At 34.2% G+C, this 15451-nt stretch overlaps 2 protein-coding genes across 2 annotated transcripts; both read left to right on the forward strand.

The window, feature by feature from the left end:
• The first annotated feature begins 8429 nt into the window (after nt 1-8429).
• Nucleotides 8430-8798, forward strand: LOC131642434 (F-box protein SKIP19-like). Its single transcript, XM_058912675.1, has one exon. It carries the CDS (start codon nt 8430-8432, stop codon nt 8796-8798), a length of 369 nt encoding a protein of 122 aa, XP_058768658.1.
• Nucleotides 8799-8998: 200 nt separating this feature from the next.
• LOC131642435 (putative F-box/LRR-repeat protein 23) lies at nt 8999-9722 on the forward strand. The gene has a single exon (XM_058912676.1). The coding sequence runs from the start codon at nt 8999-9001 to the stop codon at nt 9605-9607; it is 609 nt and encodes a 202-aa protein (XP_058768659.1). The 3' UTR covers nt 9608-9722.
• The last annotated feature ends 5729 nt before the right edge of the window (nt 9723-15451 follow it).

The raw sequence follows: 15451 nt of genomic DNA on the forward strand, positions 1-15451 counted from the left end.
ATAATCCAAGTTGTGTAAGCTCAAGCCCAATTAGCGTTGTATATAAATAGTCATATCCTTATTTGTACAATTCAAGTGAATGATATAATCCTTATTTCCTTTATTATTCTCTCTTTCTCTCCTCACTAAAAGTGCCTCACGCACTAACAAATTGGTATTAGAGCTTCCGGTTATTGTTCCAGGGAACATGAATCAATTGCTGCAAAGATGAATGGTACTAATGGCATTCTGAATTCTCTTACAACTCTTGACGGCAAGAATTGGATCCGATGGAAGAAACATATGCAATCCTTGTTTGGCTTCCATGAAACCCTAGAAGTAGTTACATTCGGCGTACCTGTGTTAGCCGCAGATGCAACCGAAGCACAGAAAACAGCCCAACGAAGTAAAGAAGAAATATTGCAAGGCTGCGTATTGCATTCAGACGACGGTAGATTCAGCGAACTTCGACAAGATTTCTCATGCTGAATCGGCGAAGGAGGCATGAAATATTCTGGTGAAGTATTATGAAGGAGGTGAGAAAGTCAAGGTTGTCAAGTTGCAGACCTTGCATCGACAATATGAATTATTGTCGATGAAAAAAGACGAAAAGGTTGCAGAGTATGTGTCGAAGGTGCAGAAACTCGTCCATCTCATGAAGGGTTATGGTGAAACGCTAACCGATAAAATGATATTTGAGAAGGTAATGCGTACGTTGACCTCTCATTATGATCACGTTATCGTAGCTATTCAAGAATCCAACAAAGTAGAAGACATGAAATTGGAGGATCTGGTTGGTTCGTTGGAGGCGCATGAGATTAGGATTGTTGAAAGGAAGGAGTTCATGATTCGATACAAGCACTACAAGATCAGTCATGGAAAAAGAATGGTGGTTCCAAAAAATTCAAAGGCAAATTCGATAAGAATTAGAGCAAGAAGCCTTGGTCGAACCCTCACAAGCAGCAGGTCAAAGATAGAACTTCTGAATCCTCGAAAGGGGAAGGAGGAAACTATCGAAAGGACAAAGAAGATATAAAAGGTAAAGGTGTGCAGTGCTATCACTGTGAGAAGTGGGGCCACTTGTCTAAAAATTGTTGGTACAAAAAAGACAATGGATTGATAAAAGGCAACGACGAAGGAGCAAACTTTGCACGCCAAGATTCAGATGATTCTGAAGGTATGATGGTTATGGTTGCAATCATAGATAACCATGTCGAATCTAAGATCTGGTTTGGTATAACTGATGAAGTTGAAGTTGATCAAATCTCTGAAGAACCAGTCGATGTCGAATCAGTTGTTAACATTCTTGACACAATTAAAGTCAAAGTGGATGTAATCTTCGAAGAACCAGTCAAAGTAGAAGTAGTTGCTAACATTCTCGACACAATCGAAGTCGAAGAGGATGTAGCTGGTACAAGCCAAAGACCTCAAAGGACTAGAGTTCGTCCAACAAAACTTCATGATTATGAATTAATGGGTGATGATGAAGTCACACCAGATGGAGAATTAATTCATTTTACTTTACTTGTAGGTGCTTAGCTAATCAACTATAGCGAAGCTTTGAAGATTAATCAGTGGAAGTTAGCTATGATTTAAGAGTTATAAGAAATCGAAAGAAACAACACATGGGAGTTAGTCGAATTGTCAGCACATACAAAGGCTATCGATGTGAAGTGGGTGTTCAAATTGAAACACAATGTTGATGGGTCGATAGCAAGATATAAAGCAAGGCTAGTAGCTCGAGGGTTTCTTCAAAGAGAAGGACTCGACTATTCTAAAGTATTTGCTCCAGTAGCTAGACTGGAGACTATTCGACCAGTGGTAGCATTGGCATGCAACCAAGGCTGGTCGATATTTCATTTAGATGTGAAATCAGCATTTCTGAATGGTCCCTTAGACGAAGAGATCTATGTCATACAACCTCTAGGGTTTGTGATTCAGAAGGAAGCGAGTAAAGTATATAAGTTGCACAAAGCGCTTTATGGCCTCAAGCAGGCACCTATGGCATGGAACAAGAAGATTGACTTATACTTAGTCGAATTGGGATTTGTAAAATTCAAATCTGAGTATGGTGTATATGTTCAGGTGGTAGCACAAGATATAACAATCATCTACTTGTATGTTGATGACTTGTTAGTAACTAGAAATAGCTTGAAGAAATTGTCGAAGTTCAAAGAGCTGATGATGAAAGAATTTGAAATGTTGGATCTGGGAAAATTGTCTTATTTCCTAGGTATGGAATTTCAAGTGTCAAAGCAAGGTATGGTTCTACATCAAAGGAAGAATATCAAATAGATTCTCAAGAGATTCAGAATGGAATATTCGAATCCTGCCTCTTCACCCGTCGAACGAAATGTGAAGTTGGAGAAGAATGGAGAGGAAGACAAAGTTGATGCAACTTTGTTCAAACAAATTATTGGATCTCTGAGGTATGTGTGCAACAGTCGACCTGATATAGGTTTTGCTGTCGGATTAGTAAGCAGATATATGAGTGAACCAAGGCTGTCACATATGAAGGTTGCAAGAAGAATCCTGGGATATTTGAAAGGATCAATAAACTGTGGAATACTATTTCGACAAGAATCAATAAACTGAAGGAAAAGAAGCAATAGTAAATTGTTTTTCAGATGCCGATTGGTGTGGAGATAAGGAAGATCGAAGAAGCACAACTGGATATTTCTTTCAAGTATTTGGTGCCCCAATCTCATGGTGTTCGAAGAAGCAACCTATGGTGGCATTGTCTTCATGTGAAGCTGAATATATAGCAGTATCCTATAGTGCATGTCAAGCAATTTGGATAAGAACTTTACTTGAAGAAATGGAAGTCGAAGTGAAGAAACCGTTTGTGTTGGAAATCGACAACAAGTCCATCATAAATCTGGCGAAGAATCCAGTTCTGCATGGAAGGAGTAAGCATATAGAAGCTATATTTCACTTCTTAAGGGAGAAGGTGAATCGAGGTGAACTTGAAGTTAGGCATTGCTCAAGTGAAGCACAGCTGGCCGACATTTTCACCAAAGGATTGAAGATCGATAGATTCTTGAATTTGAGAAAGAAATTAGGAATAGTTCAGTTCGACTATGACTAGAGTTGTTCGACTAATTGGATTATAGGGGGTGTGTTGAGATATTATTAGGTTTGTTGAGATATTAGTGGGATTGATATTATTAATATAATATAAAATATTATCTAATCTAATAATATCAAATATAATCCAAGTTGTGTAAGCTCAAGCCCAATTAGGATTGTATATAAATAGTCATAGGTTGTATCCTTATTTGTACAATTCAAGTGAATAATATAATCCTTATTTCCTTTATTATTCTCTCTTTCTCTCCTCACTAAAAGTGTCTCACGCACTAACAATTCTATTTTTGAAGCGAAGTATGGTAGTTTGGATTCCACGCCCTTTCATCACTTACTATCATATGTCTTCTTACATCTTAAAATATCCAAACGATAGAATGAAATCTTCATTATAATCCATTAACCTTTGTTCATTTTATGATCTTTAAACATAGCCTAAAAATATCTCCTTCTTCTTCCTCTCATTTGTTTCTCTCATCATCATTTGTCACTACTACGGAATACATATATTATCACAGTTGGGAGATAGATTCTACTATAGATGGTGGTTTGTGGTAAGGTAGCTTATGGATGTATGTGCTCTCTTAACAACCATGAGCGACCAACCATGGTAAAAAGGTTGTAGCACATAACATACCACTACAGTTTTAGAATCTATCCATCTTGAAAGATTTATCCCACAACTTATCACCACAGTTCTTAATTACAATTGTGGTGATATGTTTACTAGAGTTTATTATAACATATATGGAATGCTTATTTCACCAACCGCTCACTAAACACATAACCTTTCAATTTGATTTATAAAAATATAATATGAGATATGAAGTTATATTAGAAGAACAAGTTACACTAATCATTGTTGTACAAACTTTCCGCAGCCCATAATCCGCATTTCGCTCTTTAACAGTTAGATGTTGTTTTAATACTTCTAGTTCTTTAACCACCCTTCCTTCACCTCTAGTTCATTTTTCAAAATTTTATTTACATTGCAAACAAAATTAGAGGTGAAGAAAGGGGCGGTTGAAGAACTAGAAGTATTAAACCAAATTTTAGCCGTTAAAGAGAGAAATGCGGATAATGGACTGAAGAAATCTTGTATAACATTGATAAGTTTAAATTTTTTTCTAATATAACTTAATATCCAATTCTATAATTTTCTAATTCAATTTGAAAGATTATATATTCGGTAAGGGTTGAAAAAACACTCAAACCACAGACGAAATAATAAACACATGTTCTATGACATGTTGATCGAACGTAATGAAGCTACAATTTAGAAGGTATATCATTAAAAAACCTTAACAACAACATGCATCAACGACAAACCTTAAACAACATATAACATACAACCTACAACTTTTATTAACAATCATTAAACCATCAATAACATACCTTAAACAACATAAAACATACAACATTTACTAACAATAAAATACATCTTTTGTCAACAACACCATACAACTTTTATTAACAACATACCTTAACAACGTTGTCCATTTTGGATTGGATTCATTATGCAAACCAACAATGTTTGTTCAAGATGTTTTTGTGAAGAAGGACACACATGGTAACAAATGTCCCATCATGTGTGCAACATTTGTCCCTTGTCTGTAGGACAAGGCTATTGTTTTATGCGCATATTTCCAATTGTCTATAGCACATGTTTCTATTACTAGTGCAACAAGGATTGTTGCTATCTTTTAGCAATCTGATTTCATTGAGTATTTAATTAGGTTAAATTTAAATTAAGGAGATTTATATTTGAATTCAAATAAAATAGAATCTTTTATAATGGAGTTGTTTTAGAGAAACAAATCATAACCGAATCTCCACAATATCTGGACGATATCACTGCCTATATCCAAGGAGAAAAGCCTAACTATGAATTGTTATATATAGAGGCCCTGTCCATACCTTGAAGACCACGAGCTTGAGTGTAATTTGTGTTTTAGGTTGAGTCCTTATTTGTGTTAATTTTACACCATGATATTGCTTCATTCATAAGGCATAGTAGTTAGTTTGATTAGTTGAGTTGTAATTCAACATTCGTCATTGTGTTTATCGATGTTGATCACTTGAGATTAGTGATTGAGAGAAAGTGAGAACGAGCTTCTCATATTTAAGGGGAGTCCTAAATATAATTACACAAGGGTAGAATTAAGAAGAGGGGCGATGAACAACAGACTTGTTTTGGTATTAATTCTATATAAGAGTGGATTTCCATTCTTGGGTTGGATGCCTCTCAGATGTAGGTGTGGTTTGCAATGAACTAGATTACCAATTATGTTGTGTTCTTTAATGCTTCTACCTTAATTTATTGTTGTTGTCATATTATTTTAAATATAGTTTAACAAGTTGGACATGTTGTCCCAGACATTCGGTCTAACATTTGTCCCTTGGGGAACAGAATTTTAATTGGTATCAAAGCAGACACCCTTTTCTGTTTGGGCGAGCTTCAGGGAAGATATTTTTTATTTAATGGGAAACACTAAGGATGGAGGGTCTGTCAATAGACCACCTATTTTGGACGACACCAGTTATAATTATTAGAAAACTAAGATGGTTGCCTTTCTTAAATCCATAGACATCAAAATTTTGAAGGTTGTGATTAAAGGTTGAAAACATCGTGTGACTACTTCTTAAGATGGTACAACAAGTTTGAAGCCTGAAGCTGGTTGGTCCAAAGATGAAGATGATGTAGCTCCTGCAAATGTAAAAGCTTTAAATGTTATAGTCAATGATGTTAACAAAAACATGTTCAAACTAATGAAAACTTGTACAGAAGCTAAAAAGGCTTGAGAGATTCTTAAGAATGCTCGTGAAGACACATCCAAAATGCATATGTCAAGGCTGTAGATTTCACAACTAAGTTTGATAATTTGAGAATGATGGAAGATGAATCCATATCTGATTTTATTATCAGACTTCATGACATTGCCAACAATTCTTTTCTATTACAGGAGACGATGTTAGAAGAGAAACTGGTCAAAAAATCCTCAGATCTTTGCCAAAGAAGTTTGACATGAAGGTAACAGCTATTGAAGAAGCTCAAGATTTAAGGAGCATGAAAGTTGATGAACTCATTGGTGTTAGAACATAGTTTGGTTCTACATCCTTGTAATAATTTTGATGATAACAAATACATAATTTTATTAGGAACAGATATGCACTCTAATCGTATGTATTAATTTACAGAAGTTCTGAAGCACTCTAAGAAGAAAACTGAACTATGAAAGTGACCTCTCAGAAGTAGAAGGCCACATTGAGAGAAGTTTACAAGAACAAGAAGTTCTAAAGATTCAGAGAATTTTATAAGAACAAGGAGTTCTAAAGATTGAGAGAAGTTTATAAGAACAAGAAGTTCTAAAGATTGAGAGAAGTTTACAAGAACAAGAAGTTCTAAAGATTGAGAGAATTTACAAGAAAAAGAAGTTCTAAAGATTGAGAAAAGTTTACAAGAACAAGAAGTTCTGATACTAAGACGCTTCACAAGCACCAAAAGACGAAGCTACATTCTATACTTTGATAAGAAGTTTCTAACTGTTCTCTCAAATGGATTCAATGCTTTGATAATCAGAAGATTCTCTTGACGTTACAATCATTAATATAGGATCAAACAAAGTAACGGCTGGAACATTATTACTGCAGACAAAATCTCTATGTTTGGAAAGAACATTTAAATCTCATTTTATTAACCTTCCAAATCGAGTTATTGTGTCTCTCAATGGATCCTGAAGCTCACTCTATATAAAGAAGACAATGATGAAGAATCCGGTTACAACACTTACGCACGTGAACACAAAAAGAGCGCTCATAAAATATTCATACATTTTTATCTCTTATTATTGTTTTGCGATAATTTCGTGTATACATCACAATTGTGATACTGCTTACGATAAGCATTTTTTGTAAACACACAAAAAAATTATTTTATAATTGTTATTCCTTGAGCAAACCAGATTGTAGTTTAATCTCGAGAAGACGTTGACGGTTCTATTCGTGTCATTGTAATCAAAGTTTTGATTAGTGGATTAAGATCTCGTAAGATAGAGGCAAAATCACCTTAGTAGGATGGACTGAAGTAGTTTGAGTTCAAACAAACCAAGATAACCAAACAAGTCATTTGTTTTACTTTTTGAAAACCCCAATTCAAACCCCCTTTAATTTCTTGTGTTTTTCGTTTCTTCAATTGGTTCTTTGCTAACCTTCGAGATTGCTATACGTGATAAATTTGAAAAGAAAAACAAGAGCATTGTTTTTTAATTAAATATTGAAGAATATGATCAAAGTGAAAGCCAATAAGATGTTATAACATTTATTGGAAGAAAGTTTATCAAATCTTTGAGATGGTTGGACAGACAATGGGGTAATCCATGAAAGAGCATTGGGGGATAAATAAACATGCGAGGGTGAGCTGCCGCACACAATCAGATACTTCTTGAAATGGGCTTTAAAGCCCCAAGGGTTTTTGAGGCATGTCGTCCTTGTAAACATTATACTCTATTTTTTAAAATAACTTCTCATTTATATTTATAATTTATGCTTTACAAAGGTTCCTATATAAATAAGGATCTTAGGATCTTGTTAACGAGTGCCCTCAAGGCACTCTTTAAGCATACTAAATAAAGAAAATATTTTTTTATAAAAGTTAATATTTCAATTTCTAATGTATTTTCAATGCATTAAATACACGCATTTTTTTAAAAAAACTTACCACTTTAATCATTTAAAGAGTACCCCAAAAACACCGCTTAACATTTCCCTATAAATAATCAGTTACATTTTACAAATGACACATTTAAAAATTATATGACATTGTTAATTTTAAGTACAAGAAATATCAAAATTATTTAAATTTAAAATGAAATAAATTTCACCAAATGTTAAAATTAAATGATGAAAATTGTAATTTAACCTAAACAAATTTATTATGATGTGGATATTTATAAAAATAAAAAATAATACTAATTGTAAAAAGGTATTATAGTACTACATATTTAAGATTTATCTTGTACCAAAAAAAATATTTAAGGATTATCATTAATTAAATCGTTTTCAAAGAACAATATGAGATTGAAATTGCGTTTTACTAGTAATATGTCAATTTAAACACATATCTCAATACAAATTTATTAAGTCACACCAATCTAGGCTAGAAGATTTGAAGCATTCATGACCTGAAGTAGTAATTTCCAAAGTTACTTTACTTGGGTTGATGAAGTTAATCAAGTGACGATTGTTATTCCCGATATTTTAACTTTGAAAATCATTAAGCATCACTGCTTATATATGTGTATGTATTTTCATTCTTCAACTCCTCAGCTTATAATCCTTATCTTTTGGTTTTTTCCTTCGGCATTATGGCTTCCAATTGTTTGAGTCATGTGATGGGAATTGAGAATCTTGAAATCACAGCAAAACCAAACTGGCTTGAACTCCCTAGAAACATCACAATAAACATACTGCAGAGACTTGGTACGGTTGAAATAGTTACAAGTGCATGTGTAGTGTGTCCTCTCTGGTGGAAAATTTGCAAGGACCCTCGCATGTGGCGCACCATTGATATGGTTACTGGTATCTCTCTGTCATACTCTGAAAACTTTGAATCTTTTTATCGATTACAGAAGATTTGTCGCTATGCTGTCGATCGAAGTTGTGGTCATCTCGAAAACATTTACATCAAAAAATTTGGGAATGATGATCTCCTTCTTCACATAGCTAACAGGTAGTAAGTAGTATTATTTATTTTTTATTTGTTGTAACTAGTAAGTACTAACTGATAGGACATGAGGACTCGTATACATAATGCATTAAACTTTTGGGCGAATATGTAGTGTCTCTTTCACTGCGATGCTCGTGACAAATGTTGATGTTCCTCCTCATGTTGTATCAGTTAATCATATTTATGTTAGTTTAAGCATATCGTTGCATGATTTATTTTCAAATTTTCAGTGCAAGTCAACTGCGATGTATTTGGCTTGACGGATGTTCTGCCATTTCAAATGAAGTATTCGAGGAAATTGCGAAGAGGCAGCCATTCTTAGAAGAGCTTGACATTTGTCATTGTTCTTTCCTAAGCAAAGATTTGTTTGAACATATTGGCAGATGTTGTCCACTTTTGAAGTCTCTGAAATATAGTCCTCCTAATGAGGTAGCAGGTGACAATAAGTGTGATGATGTCGCATTTGCTATAGCAAATACAATGTCTAATCTCAGGCATCTTACAGTTTTGAATAACGAACTCACCAACAACGGATTATTAGCTATTCTAGATGGATGCCCTCTTCTTGAATCTCTTGACATTCGAGGATGTGTTTATGTTGAATTGGATGGAAGTTTGGGGAAAAGATGCAATGAGCAGATCAAAGTGTTACGTTTTCCGGCTGAATCTATAGATCACAAGTTTGATCGTTACGATTACACAGACTATATTTATCATGGTTTTATGACGTGTAATATTAAAGATGTTGGTAATATTGATCTTTCTTGGATAGATGGGATTCCAGAAAGCGATGTTTCTGATTTTGATTTTTATTAATTGGGTTGCAAAGCTTATTGTTAACTCTGGCCATGTACTTTTCAATTTGCTGATTTATGTTCTACACATAATGTACGTGCAATTGCATTATCTTTTTTTTTTCCGCCTGTTCTAGAAAGCCACTCTTCATAACTACCAAAATGTTCTACCTTGATTTACTTCTAACCTTTTTACATTTTACTTCTTCCGACATGCCATTCTGATTCGACTGGTCCCGAATTTACTCGAAATTGTGACTTACACTTTCTTGCTCTGAGTCAACCAATTTCATAATCTATGCGTATTATTCTGATTGGATAGTCAATACTCCCAATCTTCGTGGTGTCAACCACTTATTCCTTACCTACAAGGATACCAAGTTAGTTACATTATAATATATATAGTTATAGGAGCTTGCCTAACTAATAACAAAATGTCATCAAAATATGAAATTAAGAGACGGCCTTTTTTTTAAGAGTTACTCTCTTCATTTTATAAAGGTATCGTTTAAGATTCTTGTTCATAAATTAAAAAAATGAAATTAAGTAGTCAAAATTGATTCAATTGATAACTAGTTAATTCAGCCTACAGTAATGAATAAAGATACAAAGCTCAATACAAATTTGAAGTAAATCCAAATCTAGTTTATTGGATACCCAAATTGTCTTACACCATAAAGTTAATTAATGAGGTTAATACAAAAACACGTGACATTTGTTATTCCATACAAAAACACGTGGCATTTTAACTCTTTAACTAATAATGTATTCTTAGTCATTCTATAATCTCTTAACAAGATAAGAGTTTGAAAGATATCATAAAAATCATTAGAATAGTTTACATAGTTGTATTAAAATTTCTATTTTTTTTCTTAAATTGAAAAATGAATCAATTAAATTAGAAGTTTAGGCATAAGATATGCCAGTGCTGAACCAAACTACCACCAACCAAACTGTCAATCTACCAATGGCACTTCATAATGCTTTAGACAATAGCAGTACTACCACCCAACAAATTGAGGCTCATATATACCTGTGTAAACAAATGACTTACTCACAAGCTAAACCTAACATTTCCAAGCTTTCTTTGCGATATCCACTACAATGAGACTCCTATATATAAACAAGAAAACAAGTATACATATACACACTGACCAGATCAGAAGACCATGTCCTAAGACATACAAGTTGCCAAGTTCCTTACAGATGCCAATATCTTAGACTGCATGCATCAAAACTGCCAATCCGGAACTAATCTACCGATGCCTGATACAGCCAAATACCTGACCCCTTGTTGCATATTTTAAGAAAACAGACAGCTAGATAACACCCATACTTGCCAAACCTCAGACTTTGATTATACCCAGCCTCTTCATCGAGGCAGATTAAAAGACGCATTAGACTCTACAACCAACCTGTAAACTGCAGAAAATCATGCGATTCAAGTACTATTGAGACATATTTTCCATTCAAACATATAGATTTTGAATTAAGCAAGTTTCACGAATTCCTTTGCACATGTTCAAACATTTTCTCTAATGATACTTCGTTGTTTTTGAAAAACTTGTTGTTGGAATCACCCCAAAAGTTATAGAGAACTCCGAATCAATCTTTGAAGAATAATATTCAATCACACCGATCAAAGTTCTTGTTGTTCTTCACTTTTCACTCGAGCGAATCATCCAACCTTAGTTGCAAGATGATTCCGCTCCACAGTTAATAAAAGAAGAAAAATAAGATGAATTGGGGAAGAAAGGGAATTAAGGTTTGAACAAAAGAAGGGGAATAAGAATAATTTCTGCAGAGTTTCTCTCTTCTCACAAACTATTACTATTTTTTGCAACTGCAATTTTCAAGTAATACAATAATAGGGGTTACTTCCTATTTATAGATTTTAGATTTGCTTACTCCCTAGGCAAAGCCAAAATATAAAAACCCAAAATATCTAATTCTGTTAACAAAAATCTAAACCTAAGTCGAAATCCTGTCAAGGCAACTCCTTCGACAATTCGACTCACATAAATTTGACACAGATACAATAGGCTATTTTGACACGACCTTGTTTATGTCAAGCAACATGCTTCGACACAAGGAATTACAATCTCAACACACCACATAATTTATTGTGTCTAAGCTATCTACATTCATCATAGATCTTAATTTCTTGAATACTTTGACCCGCACTCCTTTCGTCATGATGTCTGCAATCTGATTCTCGATTCAGCAGTGTTTCAAGTGCAACATCCCTTTGGCTATATGCTCTCGAAAATAATGAAACCTCATTTTGATGTGTTTGCTTCTACCATGTGCTATTGGATTCTTCGCCAGATTGATAGCTGACATGCTTTCGATCTTCATGGTAATTGCTTCATTATTCTTCCCTGTTATTTCTTCGACCAAATTCACCATCCATGTTGTTTGACATGCACAAAGAGACCTTCACAAGAAGATAGTGCCACTACTGGTTCTTTTCATGAGCCCCAAGAAACTGGTGCACCACCTAGCATAAACACATAACTAGTTATGGATTTTCGATCCTCAACATCACTACACCAACTTGAGTCGGTGTATCCCAATAGTTTGCATTATTTTCCTTCATTAGTTGCAGAAACAGAATGTTATAGTCGATAGTTCATGTCATATACCTTAGTATCTTCTTCGTTACTGCTAGGTGTGATACATTTGGTTTTGGGTTAAATAAGTTTTTAGTCCCTATAAATATGGCAACTTTCAATTTTAGTCCCTGCAAAATTTTTCTTCAAACAATGGTCCTCACAATATTTTCCGTCCCTATTTTTAGTCCTTCCCGTTAAATTTCACTAATGGAGGCTTACGTGGCACGCCACGTGTAACGCCACGTCAATTAAAGTCAATACTAATTAAAAATAGATAGATTGCGGGGGTTTTAAACCCCCTCTAAATAACTTAAAAAACCAGAAATTTTCAGAAACAATTTTAAAACTTTTTTTTCATTTTCAGAAAGCATCACCAAACAATTTTTTCTCGTAAATGCACACCACCTTTGGAATGCATGCAAGGCATAAAGGAAATGAGATCTACCGATGTTGAATCATAAGTTGAATCAAAATGATTTGCATTGAAACACAACACGTACACTATTGAAAGGATAAAAAGAGATGATATAGAATTAAAGGAACTTCGTGCCTAGCATAGTGAAGTCCACGAATCACAAATCAAAGTCACATAACATAATGCAAATGGAAACAACACCAAAATAAAAACCTTTCCTACTTCACATTACCATTTTTTTGTAGGTAGGCTTGTGGCCGAAACAGCTTCAACAATGCACCCCTTGAGTTGAATGGTTGTATCCAATCCATCAGGTTCAGTGAGACAAAGTGACTAATAATTGATTTTACCTTACTTCCTAACAGGAGAAACACATGAACAATCTGAAACACACAAAATAACCGAATAATAAAATACTAAAAAAAATTGCTATCTTAGTTGACTCTACTACACAATGAGGGTTTCATCAAAAAGGGGAACTTTGTGGAAGAATCAAAGTTACCTCTTTTTTGAAAGAATTTTGAGAATCATCAAATTGTGAACTATTACTACTACCAATTCGGGTTATTGATAAAATTCTGGCTTTATCACTATTAATCTTGCAACGCAGTCATTCAAGGATCCACAAGAGACCAAGAAATTCAACACCCACAACAACAACGACACCAAGAAGAAACCCAATGAAGATGAAAGCATAAACCATAACCATTTCACCGACCTTGAATTGTTGGAATTTAGAGAAAATTGATGTTAGACCTACCCAGAAGAGGGAAAAGAATAAATATTGGATTTTGAAGATACCTAGAAGTTGAAAATGGAATCAGATGCTAAGAAACAATAATAGTGGTGAAGAATCAGTTTGTTTCTTGGTGAAGTTGTGGAATTGAATGTTTGTTAGAAGGAAAGAGGGGTTTGTGATTGTTGGGATTGATTCGGACCAGGAAGCATCACCAAACAATTTTTTCTCGTAAATGCATATCACTTAATTATGAAAATTGCATCTGAAAATGAAAAAGAAGTTTTAAAATTGCTTCTGAAAATTTCTGGTTTTTTAAGTTATTTAAAGGGGGTTTAAAACCCCCGCAATCTATCTATTTTTAATTAGTATTGACTTTAAATCTTTAATTGACGTGGCGTGCCACCTAAGCCTTCGTTAGTGAAATTTAACGGGAGGGACTAAAAATAGGGACGGAAAATATTGTGATGACCATTGTTTGAAGAATTTTTTTGCAGGGGCTAAAATTGAAAGTTGTCATATTTATAGGGACTAAAAACTTATTTAACCCTTTGGTTTTTGCATGAATCGACTCACCATACCTATATTGTATGCTAGATCATGCCTTGTGTGACAAATATATCTTAATGACGCAATAAATTTTTTGTAATGTATTGGGTCAACATCATTTTCATATGAGTCTTTCGACAGTTGCTGTCTTGGTTCAGCAAGTATCAAGGACCACCACCATTGATACATTGATACATTGATAGTGGATTAAGTGGCAAACCTATACTATGCTCCCACTACAAGCTACGTCTACCGAGCGAGATGCATTGCGATTTCCTCTTCTATGGACGCACCATAATATTCTCCAGGACTTTCCTTTGTTAGAAATCCACAAACAACATTCTGGAACTTCCAAACCAAACAAATGCAACACGTTTAACCCTGCCCGCATTTCCTTTGTTTTAAAGGGGCCAGAGAAATGTCTCCACCTGCTTCCAACAGTCTTTCATCGGCCTATTGTAGCAGTGAAATTGGTGAGACTAAAGTCATGGAAAAGACTTAGCTTATTTTGTTTTAAACAGAGTCGCCACCTCGCTTTATTGTTTCCAAAAGGAATAGGAGAAAGAGCGAATAAAACCCACAAAAGTTTTTAAAATCAAAACTAATAAACTTATCAGAGATTTCGGTAAGGGGGTTTGTTATACAAGGGGAAGGTTTTAAGCACCCCTCATATCCATGGTACTCCATGGGAACCTCTTTGAAAATGTTTTTGTTTGAAAATCATCTATGAACTTGTTTAAAATAGAAGGTGAGGATAGGAAAAGAAGTTTTTGAAAGTGAGCTCAATAAGACATCACATCATAGGCCTACATACCCTTCTTTAAAGAAGAAGAAGAAAGTCAAAGCTTTTGTAGTTCCTCTTAAAAGGAAAATAAAAGAGCCAAAGTGGCCAAAATCTTTTTGGGTGTTAAGCTTTACCAATACTTAACAAAACATTTTTGAAAAAGATTAGGCTTTAAAATACCTAATAAGTTTAAAAGGTTAAGCTTTAAAATACTTAACAATTTTAAAACCAAAGGGACCAAGCTTTAAAATACAAAGTCAATGGGTTAGGAGAAGTTTCACAGGGAATAATTCGTCTCTTAACACCAATGTTTTAAAACAAAAGACCTAGCTTTAACAATACAAGGTCAATGGACTAAGAATAGTTTCACCAAGAATAATTATATTCTTTAGTACCATAGTTTAAAAACAAAAGGATTTGGTTAAGCTTTAACAATACAAAACCATTTTAAAAGACAAGGTAAAAGCTTTAACAATAATTTTAAACACAAGATAAAAGAGATTAGAAAGGGAGTTTGAGTATCTTGACAATTTTAGTCAATATCATTCCCATCCTTTTGGACAAAAACAACAAACTTAACCAATCAACAATGGACACCTCAAGTGTGTGTGTGTGTGTGTGATATCATGTGACACAAGAACAAACAAGTGAGTATGATAATCAACAAATAAGAGAGATGGATGTATCTAAATCCTTGGATTCAAACTCATGTATGAATGATGAATGATTGATATGATGAATAAACATGGGGTTAAATAAACAACACA

This window comes from Vicia villosa, unplaced genomic scaffold (assembly GCF_029867415.1).
Source record: "Vicia villosa cultivar HV-30 ecotype Madison, WI unplaced genomic scaffold, Vvil1.0 ctg.005010F_1_1, whole genome shotgun sequence".
In the NCBI taxonomy this organism is placed as follows: Eukaryota; Viridiplantae; Streptophyta; class Magnoliopsida; order Fabales; family Fabaceae; genus Vicia; species Vicia villosa.

What these genes read in the sequence shown, in the direction of transcription:
- LOC131642434 (XM_058912675.1), top strand. Translation starts at nt 8,430, where the DNA reads ATGGCTTCCAATTGTTTGAGTCATGTGATGGGAATTGAGAATCTTGAA.
- LOC131642435 (XM_058912676.1), top strand. Translation starts at nt 8,999, where the DNA reads ATGATTTATTTTCAAATTTTCAGTGCAAGTCAACTGCGATGTATTTGG.